General features: G+C 30.8%; 1 protein-coding gene across 3 annotated transcripts; it reads left to right on the top strand.

Annotated features, from left to right (window-relative positions):
* The first annotated feature begins 13,334 nt into the window (after window positions 1–13,334).
* On the top strand, window positions 13,335–15,473 carry LOC112509859 (transcription factor bHLH137). 3 transcript variants are annotated; one of them, XM_025115050.1, is made up of 8 exons: window positions 13,335–13,754; window positions 13,846–14,016; window positions 14,123–14,188; window positions 14,315–14,383; window positions 14,472–14,543; window positions 14,642–14,821; window positions 14,932–15,029; window positions 15,116–15,473. In XM_025115050.1, exons 1-7 carry the CDS (start codon window positions 13,401–13,403, stop codon window positions 15,022–15,024), a joined length of 1,005 nt encoding a protein of 334 aa, XP_024970818.1. In that variant the 5' UTR covers window positions 13,335–13,400; the 3' UTR covers window positions 15,025–15,029; window positions 15,116–15,473. The 3 variants fall into 3 exon arrangements, with proteins under 3 accessions (XP_024970818.1, XP_024970817.1, XP_024970819.1); XM_025115049.1 differs by having other exon boundaries at window positions 14,457–14,543; XM_025115051.1 differs by lacking the exon at window positions 14,932–15,029 and having other exon boundaries at window positions 14,457–14,543.
* Window positions 15,474–24,385: the final 8,912 nt, after the last annotated feature.

Genomic DNA, 24,385 nt, shown 5'->3' with positions numbered 1-24,385 from the left:
GAGCTAATGGAATTAGCTACTCATTACGGAAAGTAAATAACATAAATAAATGACATAAAATAAAGACATGAATGTAAATGACTGAAATTAAATGACGAAAAGTAAAGACGAAAAATAAATGACAATAAAAGTAAATAAATAAAAGATAAAATATTAAATAAAGACTTAAAAGTTTGAGAGTATTTTGGAGTAAAAGATTGAACTACAATTGTCCAGGAGATGATTTCTAAAGAGAAGCCTAAGACTCTCTTTTATACCCAAAAGTTAACTAGAGACAAAAACATAAAGGGGGGGGGGGGGGGTAAAAGGTACATATGAGTGGACTAGAAAAAGGATGTATCATCTCCATGACAATATGTCAACAAAAAGTCTTCTTCACTCATTTCACCAGCTGTTTGAGGGCCAAGACGAGGGCTTCTTCAGCTCAGACCTCCATCCTTGACAATGGCTTAACCAATAAGCACTTCTCCAAAAAGCCAAAACGGATCCAGGCAATGCTGCTGGAATGCTGCAGCATTATAGTGCAATGTTGTAAGTCAAAAGATGTTATCTACTCCAAATTGTTGTAAAAACGAATTCATCATCACATTTAGCTCCAAACATAACAAATGAAAAATAAGGAAGTAAAAATGACTCAAGGTTGGGATAAACTAGGAAAATCTATCTATTAAACATAAAAAATGGGTACTTTAAGCATGTAATAAGCCATGCTTATCAATACCTATCAAACTTTAGGGGCTTTTTTGTGTTATAAATACTTCAACACCAAATCAATGTTAATGAATAGAACACCAGAGATCCAGTGTTATACTATTTACTAAAGCTAAATTGGGGGCATAAATTGGTGTTTGGTTGGAATGAATTGGCATTAAATTGGATATAAAAATATGTATTAATACATGTTGGATTGAAGATGCTTTTAATGATAGCGCATATCACAAAATCTAGTATATGCACATGAATAAAAACAAAAAATACCTTGAAAATACAGTAGTTTTCTACCCTTTTAATATTTTCTGCTTTAAATTAATTATGACAAAGACTTTACTAGGTTTTCATCTACTTTTCGGTTTTTAGTTTTTTATCATAAAAAAATATATGTAATTTGAGTATTGGATGAACGTTAGGTTTACTAGATTTGCATACAAACCTCGAATTTTTTTTTCTTTCCTTTCTAACCTATTGATATTATTTTTTAGATAATTTGATGTTAAAAAACAGGTAAACCGTCTTTTTTTTATCAAAATTTAAATAATATTGACGATACCCATTTAAAGTTGTTTAATTAATTTTTTTAATTTAGAAAATCAACCTAATTATAAATATATTTAAGTGAAGTCACACTGTCTATTTACCAACTGAGAGTCATGAACTTACCATTTAGAAGGTGGGACAAAGGGACCCATTAACAAAAAGAAAAAGAAATATTCCTATGTTAAAAACTATTTTTTTAACTTTTTACTATGGTTTCCTAGTAATTTCTTCTTAGGGACCTCACGGTCCCCACCAACCAAAAATTGTATCTCGAAATCAACTAAAAAACCAAAAAAGTCTTTCGAAATCGATAAAAAACTTAAAAAATCCTTGGAAAAATTAACTAAAAAACTTTAAAAATCTCTCGAAGCAGTGGAATTAGGCTACAAACATATCGAACAATTTCGCGGACCTTTAATCTACCTTAAAGGTGTCCTTATTAGGCGTAAGTTTTGAATCTGCCGCTGCCAACTGAGCTATACACTCAAAGTATATTAATATATTGTTTGATAAAAAGTGAAAAAAGAAGAAGAAAATAAATGGCCTAAACCTCCAACCCAACTACTAGAAAATAACACTAAAAATGTACGACTTTTAAACTAACAAAAATCAACTCTAACCACACACTAAAAACCATCTTTAATATTATAATTAATCAAAACACACACACACACACACACATATATATATATATATATGTATATAATTATAAAAACTTAATATTATATTAATATATATATATATTTATTTATTTATTTACAGATGCCTACCCTATCGACCTTCAAATAAGCCAACATTTTTGACCTCCATCTTTTTAGTTTTTAGTATTGAATTGAAAATAAAAGCATCTCCATTTTCATATTTTAATGTTGGATTGAAGATCGTTTAACCGTAAATATATTGTTTGATAAAAAGTAACAAAGACATGGCCTAACGTTTTATAAAATCTATTAGATGAATTATTTTATTCATAATTATAAATCACACGTGCTTTAAGTATCATAAAATAGTGATGACTGATGCGTGCATTCATTGGCGAATTAAAAGTATTCTGTTATATTTCTCGGTCAGGGCCGGTGTGTTGCGATCGTTTTCTCATCTTTTAATTTTTATAATTAATACATACTATAGTAATTATAAATATAAAATAAAATCATATTTACGATATCCCCCCCCCCCCCAAAAAAAAAAGATACCACCAGGTTCACAACATTATTATCTGTTTATTGATTAGTTCATTACTTTCAAATCCTTTATTGCATTTTTTTTTGGAAACATAATAAGTCTAAATTAAAAGCTATAAACTAAGAAAACGACACTAATATGATTCAAACTTGGATCGGAGGTGGAAGAAAAGCTTTGCAAACGAACTCTACCAAGAGAAACTTGTGTCATCATTGTAGTTTCAAAATGTATACGGCGGCACACAACAAATTGATATTGTGACACTTTTAATGACCTTATAATTTTTTTACACTATGACGAAATAACGTAACGGTGACCCATGCTACCACATGTACAAGCTTGGATCTGTCACAGTCTCATAGGGTAAATTGCATTAAACAACAACAATTTTTTATTCAACTTTTATCCTATGCTATATGTTTTAAAAATATTAGAATTGTATTTGCATAATGTATCTTGATTATAAAGTTGAGAACTTGAACTCTCAATTTTGATTCATGCTTTGTTGTAATACATGTCTCTCACAATATTACTTGTGGTTTTAAGAGATTAAAAGAGTTTTTGGTTGGTCGTTAGTTTTGTTCAGTGTTTTGTCAAACGTCTATCCAATTTTCAACTGTTATATAGGGATGTTCATTCAGACTGTCAAATTGTACAAACTGTTCTCACCGCATCGCACCGTACTGTAAAGGGCGGTTTAGAACGTCTGCACGGTTCGCTGTTTGTATTTTTACCAAACCGCATTATGCGGTGCATTTTGCAGTTTTGATTTATCAAATCATGGTTCGAATCGTGATGCACCGCATCCCATATTTTATATATATTTTTTAATTATATATATATATATATATAATATATAGGATAATTATTATTTATATAATATTTTTGGATTTTGTGTTTTTGAACTTAGAGTTTGAAGTTTATCTTTTTTTACTTATAGACGATTTTTAATTATATAATATGTAAAATCAATATAAAAAACTATCAATAAGGTTATAAGAGTATCAAAATGAATTTAATAAAATACTAAATTTTTATGTAATAACAATAGAAAATTGATTATATTTAAATACTCGGTGGATTAGGGGTCACCTGTTTCTTAGACTTAGGGCAAGACTTCTGAAAGCCAGTTGCTAAGCAAAACCATAATCTTTCCTTGGAACAGCTTCTACAACGATAGATAGGGGTCATGAAGTCCGAGAGGCTGCAGGTACTATGGATCCTCTGACTCCTAATCGGCTTATTATTGATAGGGATTTTACCGATGCTGAGGCAGTGCCCTTCCACAACTTTATCTATACTATATTATAAAGCATTTGACAAAAACTCTTAACAACAATTTTTTATGCATTAAGTACTGTTTATTGATGCATATTACTTAAAGTTCAAGATTACAAGTAAGTTGTGCATATATACAACTTATTAAAGCTTCATGTTTGAATTCGTAACTAACTGCAGATAAACATAATCAAATAGAGGATAAAAATCTCTTTTTAAATATAAAAAATCTAAAATATTATAAGGATAATCATTGAGTTCTAACAAAATAATTAATTATTATCTTTATAAAAAAAAATTAATTATAAAACCAAAAAAATGAATTAAAGAAGTACACAAAAAAAAAGAAATTTTAAATAGTCAATTTGATACCAATATATAAAAAAAATTCAATTTTTTATGATATATCTTCATATTTATATTTTATTTAAAAATAAAAACATTATCGTTTTCTCAAAATCACATAAAACCGTATTATATCATCGATTGAGACAAAAAAAACGAAACATTAAAATCGAGATATATCTCGCTGCATTATGCGAGTACCCTTCTAGTAATATATTTAATATTTATTGTTTAAATGATATATTAAGAGTTTATAGTTTGATGCTTTTATTTTGTTAAACATAGAAACACGTCAAATTTCATCTACGAGACTGTTTACTAAACACTTATCAAATAAATGCGTACTAATATCACTTACCCTACCAAGATCGAGAATCTTATTCAATAAGAGACATAGCAAGGACCAAAAGCCTTACCTAGTAAGTAAGGGAAAATACTTTTATCCGGTAAATGTTTTCCAGGTTTTAGACGTTTACGAACAATTCATGTTAATGGATAAGAATATTCCGTAATAAGGTAAGTGAAGATGATGACTTTTATCGGTAAGCATCTGATAAACTACCACTACTCATATTAACATTGGATATTTTGATTCAACATTTTATAAAATTTGAGCACTTAAATTATACTTTTGAAAAAATTGGTTAAGTGATCAGAATGATTAAGAGACTCTCATGATATGGTACAAAACGAAATAAAATTGCTCGGTAATTGTTCAATCTAAAATCCAACCACACCACACCACACCACTCTGCCTGTAGCATCTTCATGTTCAATCTAAAATCCAACCACACCACTATCTAACGTGCATCATGGGAGATGCAAATCAAAAAGGAAGAAAATGCCAACAAATCTGTTGGTCTTTACGATCGCTTGTCTTTGCTATCCCATCTTTGGTGCTTGCAAAGTCATCTACGCTGGCCTATCGTGTAAGACTGTTGCCCCGAGTCTAAAAACACCATTTCTGCGGCATTCTTTTCCGACAAAACTACAGTGTAAGACCATTGTTGCTGCAACCTTCTTCTCCTTGGGCGTGGGTACTCCACAGACCTTTGCCTCTTGATCCCTTCATGTGGGCTTCTTGGTTTTAGCGGTGTAGTGGTTAACTTCAGTTGAAACTTTGTATAACGTGGGTTCATGTAATTCGTGTGTTTCTGAGTTGATTTTTGGGTTTTGATGACGTTTTCGAACTTAGGGTTTTGATTTTTCGTTTTGTATCACAGGCTTTTGTAATATAATAAATGTTCTTTTTTTCCTTTCCAAGTTCTTTATTTTTATGGTAATCTTCATATTAGAAAATATTTAGGAATAGATTTGTACAATTACTTAATTGATGTTCATAATGATGATTACGTGTTTTTGAAGCATTAAACACTCATATTCAAAGCTTTAATTACTTGTACTATTAAAAATGTTTAGTGAAAATGACAAAAGTCGCCCATGCGAGGGGAACATTTCGGGGAAGTCCGATTTATCAGGTAAGATTCTAGTTTATGTGTGAAACTCTTTTATCCAGTAAGCGCTTACCGGTTAGGAGTCGTTATTTTTACTTAGTGGGTAAGACTTTCGGTCCTTGTTATCGTTCTTACCGGGTAAGATTCTCAATTCTTGTCATATTCATTCAATAAAATAAAATGACTCAGTAAACACTTTCATGGATAAACATTTAGTAAACGACCCCTTAATTTATCTCTTTTTGTTTTTATCTTTTTATTATTTCTCTTAACACTACACACAAAAAGAAGATCACTTAACCCCAAATCATATGAAAACTCAACTTTAGAAGCATTAATCTTAGGAGCTGTTTACCAAACACTTACCCAGTAAGTGCTTTCTAGTAAAATTTAACACTATCATTTATTTATCGGGTAAAATTTTAATCCACAAAAACGGTATCTTATGCAATAATTTACCCGATAAACATTTACCATGGTAAGAGTCGTCGTCCTCACTTACCGGGTAAGACTCTTGGTCCTTGTCTCGCTCTTACTCGGTAAGATTCTTGGTTCTTACCATATTCATCCGGTAAAGCAATGTGACTTGATTTTCACTTACCCGAGTAAGCGTTTGGTAAACGGCCCCTTAGACTTTAAGCAAATAATTATTCTTCTAAATTTTCTATATTTTTTTTTTTGCTTATCTCAAAAAAAAAAAAAAAAAAACAAAAGAATTCAGATTCAACATGGTTACATGACATATTCTCAATAAAACGCGATAACTTCTTGATAGTTATTCGATAATTTTTTTTAGTTTATTTCGTATTTCAGAGTAAAGGGTTAAAGGCGAACATGGAATTTTTTTCAAATGATGACATCAGTTGATTATAAAAAAACAAAGCTATACATTTTATATAAAATCATCATTGGTTTGTTAGTTGGTTCATTTTTTTTTCTTGTATGTGAAGTCGTATGAACAAGTATTTTAAGCCAAAAGTTTTCAGGAATATAATAAATCTGAAATTAAAAATTAAAAACTAAAAAAATGATACAAGTGAGATTTGTAGCCGCACGTGGAAGATGAGAAAAAACCATACAAACTAACTCTATCAATAAAAACTGGTATTATATTGTAATTTCAAGAAATGTACGGTTATACCTACAAGATAGTACGATGGAATCTTTTATGACTCTAATTTTTTTCTTTTCACATTAAAAGGAGAAATGAGCACCTTCATGGGTAGGGTAGTAAATAATGCGAGTCGAACTCGATTGCAATTTTTTAAACTCGAACTCATTTGAAGCTCAAACCAAGCTCGAACTTCAACTCGAACCAAGCTCGAACTCGAACTTGAACCAAACTCAAACTCGAACCAAACTCAAACTCAAACTCAAACAAGCTCGAACTCCAACTCGAACTCAAATCAAGCTCGAACCATTCTCACACATTGAAATTTATGAAATTTTAGGGTATTCCTTTAAAAATTATAAAACTTAAAGGCGTTCTCTTAAATTTATAAAACTAAAGAGATGCACCTCAAACTTCATTTTCAAAAAGACAAAGCTACAAAGTGCATTCACATTCCTCTCTTATAATTATGATTTTAATAATAAAATAATTTGGCTAGTTTTTATAGTTAAAAAAATGCACAATTTTGTTCAAACATCTAAAAATTTAAAACATTTTTATTATATTATATTTTACAAATTATATCATTAAACCGATTATATTTTAAAACTAAATATATATATAAAAAATCGAGTATCTCACGAGCTCTTTTAGTCGAGTATTGGGTAGCTCGACTCAACTCATTAATATGTCGAGTCGAGTGCTGACAGAGTTGATCTTAAGTAGCACGCGAACTGTCTCGTATCATTTACACCCCTACTCATTTAAAAACAATAATTGAAAACACAAAAGTTTTGACTTCCTTCAAATCACTCCCTTTCTGTAGAAAGTTTGAAAACAATATTGTTTTTTTAAGAAAATGAAAACAGTTTGTTGCGTGTTTCCCGGTTCAAAATAAACTAGTTGTGCACCCGCGCAATACGGCGGGAGCCATGAATTTTAACGATTTTGAAGTTTCACTGGTTTTATAAGATAAGATTTAACGATGATATATGTTACACTTGGTCTTTACATATCAATACAATTTGAATAAATAAGAGTTATGGTTCCAATTTCAGACTATCGATGAAAAAAATTGTATGACAGTTTAAAATCCAGTATATTTAAAATCCAACATATTTAAATGACTCCACAAATGTATTCGATTTACACCAAGAGCAAAGAACCAATAAATTTGAGTTTTAAGATAAACACTCAAAACCAATAAAGAAAACTACAAATTTGACAGATCATAAGCCATGAAAAGACAAAAAAAATGGGTTTTAAAATGAAATTTCAACTGCTTACCCTCTTTCTTGTCCAGAAACTCAGATTAAGGTTGAATTAATGTATATATATATATATATATATTTCAAAAAAACCCAAGAACATATTAATTCAAAATATATTATACAGTGCAATTTGGACAGCCCAACCCCAAAATATATAGTATATATATAAATAAATAACTATAAAAGTATAAATCGTAAATATTAAAATATTTTCTCACAGTATATATAATATATAATAATATAATTAAGTCAAAAACTATTCAATATTGGACTCATTTCGAAGGTATTAACGAGACGATTATAATGGTGTAACTTGTTAAAATAAAAATGTAGTTTTTAAACATGTTTTAATTGATATACAATTATGTATGCTAATTTGATAGAGGTTTAAAATGGAACATTTAAAAGTAAATGACGTAAAGTAAATTAATTAATTAATTATAGGGATATAAAGTGTAAATTTAAAATTAAGATTTAAAAAAAAATAGGTTGTGAGATGGTGAATGTATGTGAGGGGGTGAGTGTATGTGAGGAGAGGAGGGAGTGAAAAAATGAAAAAGTGAGTATAAAGGATATTTTGGTCATTTAGAATTTTAAGACTTTAAGACTTTTGTTAAATTTGCTTAATAAGATAGTATAGATATAGATATAGATAAGTTTGTCTTTTGTTAAAAATCTGGGTCGGACGGATATGGGCCGGGCTACTGGTAGTTGAATCATAGAATAGGGCCGGACCCGAAAGATTCTCTCAGAACTCGGATCATTTTAAAGCTAATTATGCCCATTAATATCTCATGTCAGCAAAACAATTCAATGCTTTGATACCTCCTTTTCTTTCCTTTTTATTTCATCATTTATTATTATTACTATTATCTAATTATGTTATATACTCATTTTTTTTTACAAAAAATAGAATACAATAACGATTCAAGACGTTAACGAGGGTTATTTGTTTATCTTTTAATGATGTCATTAACAAGTAAATGTCTAACCACAAGGGTGGTGCCTGATTGATTTGAGCTTGACTCCAAAGGTCAAAAGTACTAGGAGGTCTCAAGTTCAAATCTAAAAAAGAATAAAAATCCCATTGTGGCCACAGAGATTCAAATGCGGTGACTCAGGGCTATCTGCAAAACAGATGGTCGTTCTGGAATTAGTCGGCTCGCGTAGCGAGTTGGATATCCAGGTTAATAAAAAAAAAACAAGTAAATGTCTTGACTCAGTTAGACATAGACATGTTTGACAGTTGTTTTAAGCCTCTAAATGATACAACATGTCTTGTTTAGAACTTTGGTTTGAAGGGGGCTTAACTGCAAGACCTGGCTACAGTCGAACATGGATGAAAGTTAGTGTTTAACGATCAGACGGTACTGAGCGGAAGGGCCCTCACTCAACGGATTAAAATCAAACGTTAGTGTTCATTCAACAGAAGATTAGGGGGGGACGGGAGTAAAGTGGTAATTTTACATCTTTGAAACTTTCAATTCAGAATTATACAGAAACTCTTAATCATTCCGAAGCAGCCAAACAACCTCTTTAAAAACTGATGCTAAATTGAGCTCAAGCGAGAGATTGAAATTGGTTTTTTTTTCTTTTTTCCAAACAAGTTGAAATGGACCACAGATCTATGTCGAAGCGAAAAGAAGCAATTAATTTGCTTGCATTGAAGTCAAAAATATGCTTTACTAGAGAAAAAAAGTGGGAAGCAGAACAAACAGGATGTGTTGTAAATTAGATATGAATCAAATAATAAATATGAATGTTATAAATCAAATTTAATACACTATTCATTTTGTTTTTATTACAAAAGGGGTAGGGGACGCGATCAAGCTTACATGAGTTGATGTGGTCATAAGTATCATGACATTATGATTGTTTTAAAATCGAGACGACAACAACCTTATCGTATCAACACGTCACAAGATTTAGTAATCATAATTCATCATTTCTATAAATAGACGTAGTTGACAACCATAAACGCTCCCCTTTATTATAACTGTAGTACATTATTACTACAGAATGTTTGGTAATTTGTACCATGATTTATGTTGAATCCTTTTTAAAACACGATATTTCGGGTTGATTGTAAGTGTAAAACATGATTTTTTAACTAGAAAAATTATATATTTTTATTAATATATTTAATAAGATTAACCGTTCTTCGACAATCTAACATCTATTTAATAGGATTTGAGTTTATAAGATTAATAACTTTGAGTTCCACATACATACGATGCATGATATATTACATTCATAAGTTGTATGTTAATACAACATTAAGCGATGTAGCAATTTCAATTGATGAAATGAGACAATCTAATATGATTCATGAAATCCGTCGTGATCTTATTAGTCTTTTCAAGAGAATCTCGTTAACCTTTTTTTTATAGGAAAATTTTCGAAAATGTCAAATAAAGAAACAATTGATTAGACGATTTAATAAATTTTTCATGGATTATTTATTTATTTAATATTATAAAAACCCAAGATCCTTTGACTTCAAAAGTTTAATCATGAATTATTTATTTATTTAATATTATAAAAACCCAAAATTGTGTTTGTTTTTATTTTCAAGAATCTACTTCCAAAATAATTCGTCCTCAAATAAGAATACAACAAACTTCGCTTTTGTTTTTACTTTTTAGAAAATATGGATGTTTTTTGTAACTATGAAGTTTTTCTAGTTGTTCTTTAAAATGAACATTTCCGATGGTTGATTTCCAAGACCATGGACGGTAAAATCGGTTTTATTGTAACATAGAAGTATAATCGTGTAATGCAACACGGTTTAATCGGGATTACGAAAGTCGAGAATTAATTTAAACATTCGATCAATGTTGCTAATTTCGTGCTTCTTTATCATCCGTCTATCTTTGTTTTACTTTTATGATTCCATGTCTTTTTGAGTGAGTGAGAAAGTCATTTTAGTAATATTTTTAGGGTTTTGTATGTAAGCTACAATAACTAGAAACTTGGATGGTAAAAAATTTCATGTCAAATTATATTGATGTGCAAAGGTGGGGCATATACGTAAATATACATGAATATTTATAATGAATTATACATCAATTTATATATAAAATAGTTATATGTATATATCGAGAAACATCCTGATAATCATTTATTTGGACGGTATGTACATGTATATATATGTAAGTAATTTGTCCGGTATGTACACGTATATAAAAACCAAAAAACAACTTCAATTACTTGTATACATATACATACGATCCAAATAAATGATTGACGTTCCTTAGATTTTTTTTAAAGGTTTTCCTCTTAAACTTTTTTAATTGTCTTATTCCAATACTTAGAAGATTTTTAAGTTCAAGTTATAATTACTAAAATAAAAAATAAATAGAAATTAAAACCCTACTAGAAATCTTGTGTTGTATTTTTCTGGAATAAATTTAAAAAAAAAGAGTTTTTAATTTCATATTTTAATTAATACGTTAAAAATATTATTTATAAGTCCATTGATAAAAGAAATAACATGAAATAATAATAATGGATAAAAGCGAGTCATATATGGCAGCTGCTGATGCTTCTGCATCTTTCTGAAACTCTCATTGATATTGGGTTAGGGTTTTGGTATATATCATAACTCTCTCCCTCTCTCTCACACATACACACATACACACACTTTCTCTCTCTATATTTATATACTATGTTAACAGATGCTGAGAAAGTGAAAAAACAACTGAAACTTTGACATATCAGAAACAAAAGACATGGATTTGTCCACAGAAAATTAAAGAAGTCTCTCGTTTTTTGGATCAGTCAGAGGGATATATATAAAGTCTGTATACCATCATATGAAGAATGTTTTCATCACATTCATAAAGCTTTATAAATTTAGTTAAAACAAACATGTTGTGTTATGTACATACAATATTGATTAGCTTCGGATTTGAGATGGTGGTGAAACCCTAATTAAATGTTACGTGCTCTGCTCGAGTGACGTTGTATCATATATTAAATATCCTGAACGAGACATTTTTAGTAAAGTTGGAAGTTGCATTCATCATGGTTATGACGAGAGGGGAAGATTAAGATGTTATGGTTTGGACATGTACATAAGAGGGAAAATGGTACCGTACGTTAACGTTGATGAGTACAAGAGTCGAGGGAGTGAGGGGAAGGACAAGCAAATGAGGAAGTGAGATGAGCAACTCAATTGGGATGGACGTGGCAATCTTAGATGGTGAGGTGACCGGGTTTTTTTTTATTAAGGCGTGACTTATAGCAGCAAATCTTTATATCGTATATAATATTATATACACAAACATGTTTTCTACTATTACTCAACGAATCAATAATAATAAACAATTCAAATTAAATTACATGTTAAAAAATAACAAATAAGACAAACAAAATCATATGTAAAATCAAATATCGTGTTATAAAAACCGGGCATTATGCCATGGCGTGCCTTAGGTTTAATGTGGTGTGAGACACAAGTCTTGAGTTCCATGATGGTTGTTGCAGCGAGCCTTTTCTAACAATGACTGTTCCATGTTTCTTAGAAATTTTACCTTTGCAAGATATAGATTTTTATGGAAACAATTTCTCTATCAATTGGACTAAGGACAAGGTCTCCATAGATTTAACTTAAGACCCAACCTGTGAGCAAGATTTTCAGAGGAAACTAATAAAAAAATGAAAAACTGAGAAACACCCTGGTAACCAATTACTTAGAAGGTATGAATACAAGTTATTTGTAAATTTGTCCGGTATGCACAAATGCATAATATGCACACGTGAATAAAAACCAAAAAACAACTTCAATTACTTGTACATATACATGCACATACCATCCAGATGAATAGTTAACATAATATCCCTAGTTTTCATTTTAGGGTTTTTTTCTTCCTAAACCTCCCTCTACATATTTTTTTTTTTATGAACGAGATGTTCATATAAGAACATAAACATAAAGTATATAAGAAGGTGAAGAATTGTGAGAAAAAGAGTTAAAGTGAGAACTTACTTAAGAAGAGATCTGAACCTTTAATCACTTTTAATCTTAAAACCCACCAATGAATCACGTTTGATACGATAATTGATCTGATACATCTTTGTGCATCTCATCCTAACGTGCATCCAAGCGTTGAGATCCTTTTTTACATTTCTCACATTAACTTTCTTTCTTATCGGAAACAACCTTATATAAGAGAAATGTTGACAGTAGCAACCTAGTATATGAGAAAGACTAACCATCGAATACGTATAAAATTCTTTTATCATCTTGTTTTATATAACTATTTATTTAAATATTGTTGTAATTTATAAAGTTTAAAGGCATAGTTGGATCTTTTTGGCACTTATCACTTTAATTATTCCTGTTTTCTCTCTCCTCATGTTTATATATATACCTGAACTCCAAGATCGTTCTTAGACCCACATTTGCTTTTCCAACTCTCTTCCATTCTTGTGATCATCAAATCTTCCATCTTTCGGTTTCAATTTACAACACCCAAAACCCCAATTCAAGTTCCAAAAATGGCAGCCTTTACATATCAGCAACACCACTCTTTTCTTCTTGATCAGGCAGTTTTCTTTCCAAGCTCTACCACCAGCACCACGGCAGCTGCCACCACCACCACCTGTTTCCCTCAGTTCCACCAACCTAATGATCATGCTTTCCAGGGTCATCATCATGAGTTAATTACTACGAAAGTAACTGTTCATAGCAATAACAACATTGATCAAGCTTCTGTAGCAAACAAGTTACAGAGCCCAGATTCTTCAATGTCGATGGTTCTTGATGATCAAAAAGTTGAGAGTGGTAATGAGCTCTTGGCCAAGAAGAGGAAGGACAAACACATGTCTTCTTTAAATCATGCTCAATCTAAAGTAATTTTACTTAATTATTACTAATTTAATTATAATATTTTGTGGATTAATTAATTAATTAAAAATGAAATCTTTATCTTGATATGTTTAGGATACAAGCAACAGAATGAAGAAGCAAAAGAAAATGAACGATTATCAAGAAGAAAAGAAGAAGAAGACTATAAAGAAAGGTTCTTCTTCTGAAGAAGAAGGGGCAATTGGGTACATTCATGTTAGAGCAAGAAGAGGCCAAGCTACTGATAGCCATAGCCTTGCTGAAAGGGTACCCTTCTTCTCCATTTTCACAGCTCAATTTCCAATTATACCCTCCACTTCTTATCTTCAAATAACATAACATGAATTCACTGATCATTTCTGATAATTTTCAGGTGAGGAGAGAGAAGATAAGTGAGAGGATGAAGCTGTTGCAAGCCATTGTTCCAGGTTGTGACAAGGTGAATTGTTCTTCCTTCTGTCTTTGTTATTTTATTTTAATTAAACTGGAATAATAATAATAATAATAATAATTATTATTATTATTTGGTCTCTGACAATTTCATGTGGGATTGATTGATATGCAGGTAACTGGAAAGGCCCTCATGCTGGATGAAATTATTAATTATGTCCAGTCCCTACAAAATCAAGTTGAGGTAACAATATTTTTAGTATTTAATTATTTTAAATAAAGAGAATAAAGTAATAAATTTATGATTAAATTTTCAGTTTCTATCCATGAAGCTTGCTTCTGTAAATCCCATGTTATATGATTTTGGAGTGGATTTGGATGCTTTCATGCTTAAACCAGATGAGGTAATTAATTAATCATTAATTTTAGGTTAATTAATTTAACATATATTGATTAAAAGTGCTCTAATAATGTATATATATATATATATATATATGTCCAGAATATGAGCAGCATGGTACTGCCAATCATGCCAAGTGTTCAGCAATGTAGTCCTCACGGCGGAGCCGCCACCTTTGCTCCGGCCAACGACAACTACCACCACCAGCTGATTGATGGTTCATCTTCATCAGCTAACTCGCTGCTATTTCAACAACTCCAGATGCCAAATATTCTATCCCAGGTATCTTTTGGAACTCATGAAAGGTCACAACAACAAATATTCAGAAAATAAAATAAAGAAAATTATTTTTTACGAAAATCATAAATCATTTAATTATATAAATATTTCAGGATAATGGACAGCAGTTGTGGGATGTGGATGACCAAAGACTAAAACTTGACAATCGTTTCCTTCTCACCAATAACTTGACTTCCTTTCATTAATCATGGTAAATATACACACATACATACATACATACATATATATATATATACATACACATAAATTCTAATTGTAATTCTTATACTGTTCTAGGGTATGAAGTTGTAACACATGCAAGGAGATTCTTCCCATCTTCGTCGGCTAAGCAAATTAATCAAATTTCATGTGAATATGAAAAAAACGTCACATTTGATGATCGTTATCAAGAATCACTCCACGAGGGTGATGGATTGATCTACCTGCTCTCAACTCTTACATCATATGAAGGATTTATCAAGAACCGAAGAACCTGATGAATTATGAGCACATATTATTTACAGTAAAAAAAGATGTAATTTTTATCTTAAAATGTTTTGTAAAAGATGGTAGTTATTTAAACCCATGTTTATTTTCACTTTCTGTTTGTATTACCAATTGAATTTAATGCTACAGTTGTTTACTGTTGGTGTCACCTTTCTGTGGTGGTTCATTGTATTTGGCAGTCTTATTTTGCTTTTTGTGTGGGTCTCATATGTCAGATTAATGTAAGCAATCTTACGAAAAATACTTGTTTCCTTTGCTTCATTGATTCTTCTCATACATATATATTTTCATGGTACCCATCTATATTAAATATCGGATGCCTTGTTGATTTGAATCGAGCTTCAACTTACATCAAAGTTTTTTTTCGATACGTAACATCATATAACACTACTGACGAGTCAAAAGCAAAGGGTGGACCTACCTGTTTAGCCAGTGATTTCCCGTGAAACTATGCACTTGATGTTGTTTGGTGTAAAATTCTTTGAACCTGCTTACGGTGCAACCACATTTGCTAGCATAGTTTATTGTGTGATATAACTGAGAAAATTCTTGGAGCCATGTCTCGTCAAAAGGGTCACATCTTGTTCATATTCGTTACATTTCAGGTGAAAAAAATAAACTTAAAGAATGATGGAGACAAACAAGATCATTCTTTTTAAATATACAGCAACCACGAGACCGAATTATCATCTGGTTTCAAATTAAATTCCATTATTTTCTTTTTCATATCACAACCCAAGTCAATGTTTCACTTTTTGACAAAAAAAAATAGTTTCTACGTTACAAAATTTGACCGTTAATAATCATCGAGAACATTATTTGTCAACTTGCCTCATATTAGTCTTACATGCCTATTGATCGATGTCGGCTAGAAACCGTGGGACTTATAGAAAAGTGATCTTTAGGGATTGCTTGGTCTTGTTTTTTTTTTGATTAATCTGGATATCCTACCTGCTATGCAAACCGACTAATCTCAGAACGACCACCTGCTTTGCAGATAGCCTGAAGTCACTGCATTTGAACCTCCGTGGCCACAAAGAGGATTTTTATTCCTCATTGGATTTGAACCTGAGATCTTCTGATACTTTGATCTTTGGAGTCAAGCTCAAACCAATCAGACACCATCCTTGTGGTTTGGTCTTGTTAGGTTTAGTTGATGTTCATTTCAATTGACGGATTATTTTTTTGTCAAACATATGTATCGACTTCTTTCGTTCGTTATTCATGCACATATTTGATTAATTTGAGTTACTATTTTTACTTTTGATAACAATATATAAATGAAATCTAATACTTATTATATGTATATTTTTTGTTTTACTTTGGTAATTAATGGTCAAACCATACAACAACAGAATTAAATTGGTAAACCATAGAATAGAAACAAGAAGTACTCCATGGTCAAACCTTTTAATAAATGAAGCAATTTATGGGGCCAATTATGATTAGAAAAGTAAAGTATTAAACACACCTACAAGAGTTATATATTAGTTTAAGAGGTAATTTTAATAAACCAAATCAAACTAACTCAAAAAATCTTATAAGAAGTTAAAGGTAAGATGTATACAAATATTATTTCAATTTTAAAAAGTAATTAGAGAAAACTCAGATATCCTTAATTTATATATGGAATACATTTTTTTATAACCTGTTAGATTGTGGTAATTTTGAGAACGTATTAGTGTATCATGTATTATTTCATATGTTTTTTTTATAAAATTTTAGGGACGCGTTTGCCTGTTTGTGAAACAAAAGTTACATAGACACATTGTGAAGCGAATATATATACACCAATATATTAAATGCTAGCGTTAGATGAGAAAAAAATAATGTGAAACAATACCTTAAGGTAAGAGTATCACAATATATATATGACCATAGGTTCATTTAAGAAGTAGAAAGTAGTTAAGAAGTAGAGAAGTGATCACAGCCTTTCAGTTGGTCAAAATTTGCATCATTGACTGTCAAGCATAAGATAATTCCTACTATGGTATGCGAAGGATAGAGGTGTAGTTTCCTAATTGTACAAATAGGTGGCAAAACAAATGCATATGTGAATCCGTGTGATTCACATGTGAACTATATGTTCATATGTGAACTCGTGTAATTCACATATCAACTAACTAATTGATTCACATATGAACTAATTAAGTGATTGTGATTCATGAAAAAACCAAACTAGTAACAAAAAACATATGATCAAAACTGAAGTAGGGCTTAAATCGGTACTCACGGTTCTCAACCATTTTTTGGTTCTTATTTGATTACCGTCTTATATATATATATATATATATATATACACACACACACACACACACACACATACATAGGGGCAACTTCAAATAAAAATCGAGTTTCTATTGTGAACCTGGGACAAAAGAAGAGCGCGATACGTGTGACGTGTCCCTGCGTCCACAGGTTATTCATAATGAATAATGATGAATTTGTATTATTCATCATGAATAATGAATAAATTTAACGTAGATCATGATTGTGTGTTATTAATCATGAATTTCACTTTCGTCATTCATATTTAATGTGGACGTTGAGGACACTTGTCGCGCTCTCCTTTATCTCCCCTCTTCACAATTGAATATCAGTTTACAATTGAACTTTTCTCTCTCTCCATATACCAATTGATTGTTACATATTTTGATAATATGCATACATCAATGCATACATATGCATATAATGTTACTCAAAATATTGTTTGTGTTAATTTGAATTTGCATGCACACACTTTTATTTTAGTATATGTATGTATTCTTTTTTTTTTTTTACCAATTTTTTATTTGTAACAATATTTTAGAAGGATATAATAATATTCAATTGCTTTCAATTATGTCGACATCTTACTCTCTTTTCTTTTTCGAATGACGATTAAATACATTTTTATATTGCATGACCAATCACCATCAAGGTTAATAGAAAGCTACAAAAGAAATGGACCCAAACCATAACTTGTACTTATAAACCGTTGATACATGACTTAACTCAATTCCTAGCTACCATTTTGGGATCAATCCTTTATATATATATATAATTCATCCATACATCTTTTAGCAAAATGAAAGAGTAAATACTAATGCATGCAATTGAATAGGTCTAGTTTTAGACCTCTTTGGAAAGTATTTCCAAAAAAAAATTAGACCATTTTCTTAAATGGGTATATGCCCATTTTTTCGAGTTCCAATCCTAGCTTTGTCAAAGTATTTGTAGCCGAGTAGGTCCACATGTGAAGACTTCATGTCATTCGTGGTCTCCTTAAGGAATTAGTTGGTACGCGTAAGTTGGTCCGGAAACTTACAGTTATCTAAAATAAAATATATATAGTTATATATTGCAGTTAAGACGTTGCAAGAAATTGAGAAACTGTTTATGATTTGTCTAAAATGACCTTTGAAGATAACGAAATGATTAAGAGAATTTTCGGGACTAAATAAATATGCCTATTAATTTTTGTTATATAGAAACAATTAATACGTTATTAATATAACATGAAAACTATACATTATAATATAGTTGTGGGATTAAAATAAAATATTTATTTTAACATAGTTGTTAGAGATGTTATCAGTTAATTTATGACTATCTAATTAAATAAAACTCTATTTATTAAACTTAAAACAATATGCTAACTTATTCTAGTTAAACATGCCTTAAACACCATGCATAAATTTGGCCTATCCATCCAAATCAGTAGATTGAAACCATTCAACAGATGTGGTTGAATAGGTGGTTATAACCATTTTTTTTATTTTAAATAAACATATTTCCGTGTAACTTTTAGATGGGAAATGGGTGAAATAAAATAAAAATTAAATAGAAAACAATCACTTGTTATTTTTAATTTAACATCCATAATTTTCTTTTCAATTGTTTTTTTGGTTCGTTTTTTTTTTTCTCAAAGTTCTTTCTTTATTTTTTTTCCCTATAAATATATACGGGAGGGATATTTTGCAAACCAAACTATTTGTACAAACCATGTAAATTGTCGATTTTATTGAATTTTTTTTTCATGAAATTGTTTAAAATGATGAAATTGTTTCAAATAATTCTTTTCTTGATAAAAATGTTTTATATATTTTTGTTTTTCAATGTAAAAATTAAATTGTTTCATGTATTTCTCATTTTGATGAAATCAATTGTTTACTAAAATTAATAAAATGAAGATAATAATGTCCATAATTAATTGAAATGAATTATTTGAAACAATTTCATGAAAATTCTTCACTAAAATAAGCAATGCAATCGAGGGTTTCATGGTTTATACAAATAGTTCGGTTTGCAAATATTCCTCCCATATATATATATATATATATATATATATATATACACACAGAGAGAGAGAGATGAAATTTCAATTGTAAATCTTTTTAATAGTTGTGAACTAGTGAACAAAAGAAAAGAGTGATAGTTGTTCCTGGTTGTCCACTTTCATCATGAATAATAAACGCGAACATTCATGAATGAACTATTCATGATCGATAAATATATAATATATCATTCATGATTTATGATCAATTGATACATCATTCGTGATGATACGCATTTATGATTAATAATCCATGAATGTAACAAAAATATGACGTGTTCTTCTTTGTCCCCTGATTCATAATGGAACTTAAAATTTTAAATTAAACCCGTCCCATTATACATACAATATATATATATATATATATATATATAAATTATTAGATTAATTCCAAATTTGTGGTGATTTTGTCTTTAAATGGAACACAACCCATGCCTCCTTTGTTTATGATCTGATTTTGTCGTTTGTCTTATGTTACTTAATTATCGACCCTTTATTTATTTTTATTTCTATTAAAATAAACTAAGAATTCTCTTTTTATTTAGTAAACATTTGCAGGTTGTTCATAGTTGGATCCATCATCTATGTAGTTTTTTTAATCTCATTATTATCATCAAAATTCCAACCTCAAATAAATAAAATGGACATTTAATTAACCCTCAAATGTCAAATACTGTTTTTAAATCACAAAGAAAAAAAATTAATCAGTTAAAACGTATCCTGTTTGTTTTTATTTTGGAAATGGATATAGGATGCAATTAAAAACGTACGTTTTTTATTCAATTTAAATATGTACAACGTCTTTGATGTAATCAATGAACTATATTATTATCTTGTGTAAAATTGGACTTTGCAATACGATCTCAAACAAGAAATTAAGTTATAATATATATATTTTTTAAGAGATTATTTTCCTTACGAAGTTACAACACGTTTCTCTTATTTATTCAGATCATATTAATATGTAAAGACCAATTGTAACTTATATCATCGTTAACTTTTCTCTAATAAAACCAGCAAAACTTCAAAATCGTTAAAATTCACGGCTCTTGCCGCATTGCGCGAGTACACAACTAGTATATATATGTAAATGTGATTCTTGTGTGTTACAAATTTGGTATCAGAGCCTGAGTAGAAGAAGGGATTTAGGTATCAAACATGATGTCAAGACTTAAACTGTATTATTTACATATTAAAGGTCCCTGACATAAGTAGAACATTTGGAATAAATATGATGGGTTAAGAAAACGATATCTAAGATAAATTCAAATTACAAATGGCCAATGTAATCATGGGTTTATAGGTACATATTTGTGCTTGGATACCTTATTATATTTGAGGAATGTGATTATGTGAATATTAAATTTTGAAAATTTACAGATGGCAAGTCAATCAAGAAGGTATGAAAGGATCACCATCATCAGCTCAGACGAGAGGGAAAGTTTACCTGAAAACATTCCATAAAATCTACCAGTAGGTCGAGGTAGAGGGAGAGGTCGAAGTAGGGGCAAGGAAGAGGAAGAAATAGTCAACCTAAAGTTGATTCAGACCAAGGTGAATCAATTCAAGAAAATGTTAATCAAGAATATCAATACAACATCTTGAGTATGTTATTCAGGATATGTTAGCTGAGGAAATGAGCAAGCTGAGAAATACTTTGACTTCCATTATGGGAGTACCGGCCAGGGTGAAAATAGAAAGAGTAGAAATTAATCCACAAGTCCAATCTGTAAACAACCAAAATGTTTTTAACATGTAAACCCCTAACGTTTTCCGGAGAAAGAGATCCTGTGAAGGCAATGTGCTAGTTGAGGAAAATAAAATGAATATTCAATACCCATAAGTGTTCTTATGAAGATAGTCAGATTTGTTGTGTCGATGTTTAAGTCAAATGCTGCATATTAGTGGGATATTGAATCTCTGGCAATAATATTTTGCAAACAATGTTTTGGATATAATTTTTTGACCGATTTAGGGAGAAATTCTACCCAAAGGTAACAGTAAGACAATTAGAAGAAAAATTATGGAAATTAGAATATGTCAACCAAATAGTAAGAGAGTACACTGAGAAATTCATTGACACTCCTGTTTTGCAGAACACGACATTTCATCAGAATTTGTGATTGCAATGAATCCCTCAACATTCCCTCCTCGCTTAACAATTTTTCAACAATGTACCCAAAACCGACACAGGTAGATAGGTAGAGAATACCTAGGGGCACGAGACAACTCTCTTTAAGGAACTCGACAAAATAGACGCGTAACTTCGGGACAAAGGGTGCCTCCTCACAAAGAGGATCGCGGTGACCAGGCCCAAACGACTGTTTACCAATTAGAGGAAGGGATCAATTTCTAAATGCTTTTCCATACCACAATGAATAAGTTGTAGTTTTTAAAATTTATGGATCAAAAGCTTAAAAAAACAAGCATATGGACCAAAAATGTATTCTACTAGTTATTTTATTTTAATTCTAAATATTGAATAAAGTAATTAATATAATTTAATGGATATTAATTAATTTTTATTTTTTTAAGTAATTGAGAGAAAAATGAAAGAAAAAAAAACTAAAATGCTTCTTCACTTAACTCACGGGCTTTTTGGTCTTTATATCATTTATTTATTTTCTATCAAAATACATTATTATTATACTATTATACCCATACTCGCCCTTTTCTTCCCAAATATACCTACCTTATCCATGTTTTCTTCCTTGATCGTAGACCTCTCCGGTTACCGGCCACCAGCCACTTGCATATCATCGTTGACCTGAGATCGAGCTCACTTGCAAACCCTCATGCGACCCCCTTTCTTGGATTTGTTGCAATGACGAGATCCTCTACCTTCCATAGAATTTCTACATGACCAACAACTTTTTCAACGCTACATTCGCCTTGCATACATATTAATATCTCTGGCGTTATTTCCTTTTGCACACACACCATTTTTGGCATCCCCTACCTTTTTCTATTTCTCTCATATATACAAACACACACACACACACATGCATACACACACACACACACACACCGGATTTATCTGTAAATAAATGGAAACAAAAATGAATTAGCATCTTCCTTTGATGTTACACACACCATCAAACTATAAGACCCGTGTTTTCTGGGCACACTTATAAGATTGATGTATTTTTATATGCCTTTGGAGGTCATACCTTAAGGGAATTCTTTATGTCATAAAGAATTTCTTTTAGGCAAGTTTTAGTAGGGAAAAGTTGCATCGAGAGCGAAAAAAAAATTCCTCTACTTTTCCTGCTACTTCAGTTGCAGGAAAAGTCACACAACTCTTTGTTTTAGCAAAACAGCTTTGGGGATGCGGGTGACTTGTCTCATGAGTAAGGTCGCAGGAACACCCAAATCGAGATAAAAACCCATTTTTTGAGCTAAGGTTTGCTCATTCTGCAACCCCTTAAGTTCTCTCACAATTTTGGTATCATCAGAATCAATTTTAGAGATATCGAGTGTTCATTGGAGGCAAGAGGAGCTTTGGATTTAGAGGATTGAAATCACCATTTTAGAGCTTTCGGTTGGGAGATTTCAAGATCTTAAAGAGATAAGTTTCTTGATTTTATTTTGAGCTCTATATCTGGGGATCTTTGTGGATTTGAAACTACGAGTATTCAAGCAAGTTGCAGGTTTTGTTGATCTGAAACTGGCTCAAATGTGTTTTGAGACTTTATTCCACAAAAATGGTTCCATGGTGATATTTAAACAGGTTTTGCGTAAATTGCATATTTATTTGAGATTATATGTTTTAAATTAATTGATCATTCAAATTGGAGTCATGTAAGTTGAAGTTGTAATGTAATGAATCCATAGACCTATGAGTTGGTCATACATGGCGTATGTAGAGTCTTGGCGTTATTTAATCATATTGATCCTTGTTGGTTTATGTGTGCTAACTAGTGTAGTATTCAAGGCGTCAGCCTTTTTATATAAATGGTGTTATGTATATGATAGATGAATACAAATGGAGTTATTTAGCATGTTCAAGTTATACATTATGAGTTTTGTGTACTCGTTGATACTAACCCATTGAGGAAAAGACTTGTGAATGCCGGAAGGAAAATAGAGGGAGGTTCTGGCGATAAGAAACTCTATAAAGTATGCACTAATATTATTGAGTCTTGAGGTGCTACCGGGAGGGATAGACACTAAGACCCATGATCCTTTGAGGTGCTACTCAGAGCGGTAAGCATTGAGGACATGAGCCTTATATGTGGAGGTTCAAACAAGAAGACTTTTATTTTATCACTTGTGATAATAAATGTGAGGGGATCTTGTGGTATACTGATGATCATTTGGCCCAGGCATAAAATGGAACAGGGACGAGGATGGGTTGGGGACCCCAATCTCCATTCCCGTCTCCGATCCTAATGTCCATCCGTGACCCCGTCCCCATTTCCACCAGGGAATATGATCACATCTCATCCTCAACGAGAAATTAGGGTTCTTTCTCCATTAATATAAAATATTTTAAATCAAATAATATGTTAAATACCATACTTTATAGATTGATTTCAGAGTTAATAACTCTTTTATGGTTATAATTTAATTACCATCATGGATGGGTTGAAAAATCATTTATGTTCTCAGATTTCGAGGGAGTTCTTTGTGAGATGACACTTCAATCAATGTTGGTTGCATTCACAAGCTTTTAATTGGATGTACTCTAAATATTATATATATATATATATATATATATATATATATATATATATATATATATA

Source organism: Cynara cardunculus (genome assembly GCF_001531365.2).
Source record: "Cynara cardunculus var. scolymus isolate 2C chromosome LG 3, CcrdV1, whole genome shotgun sequence".
Taxonomy (NCBI): Eukaryota; Viridiplantae; Streptophyta; class Magnoliopsida; order Asterales; family Asteraceae; genus Cynara; species Cynara cardunculus.
This window is presented reverse-complemented; position numbering and strand designations above follow the sequence as displayed.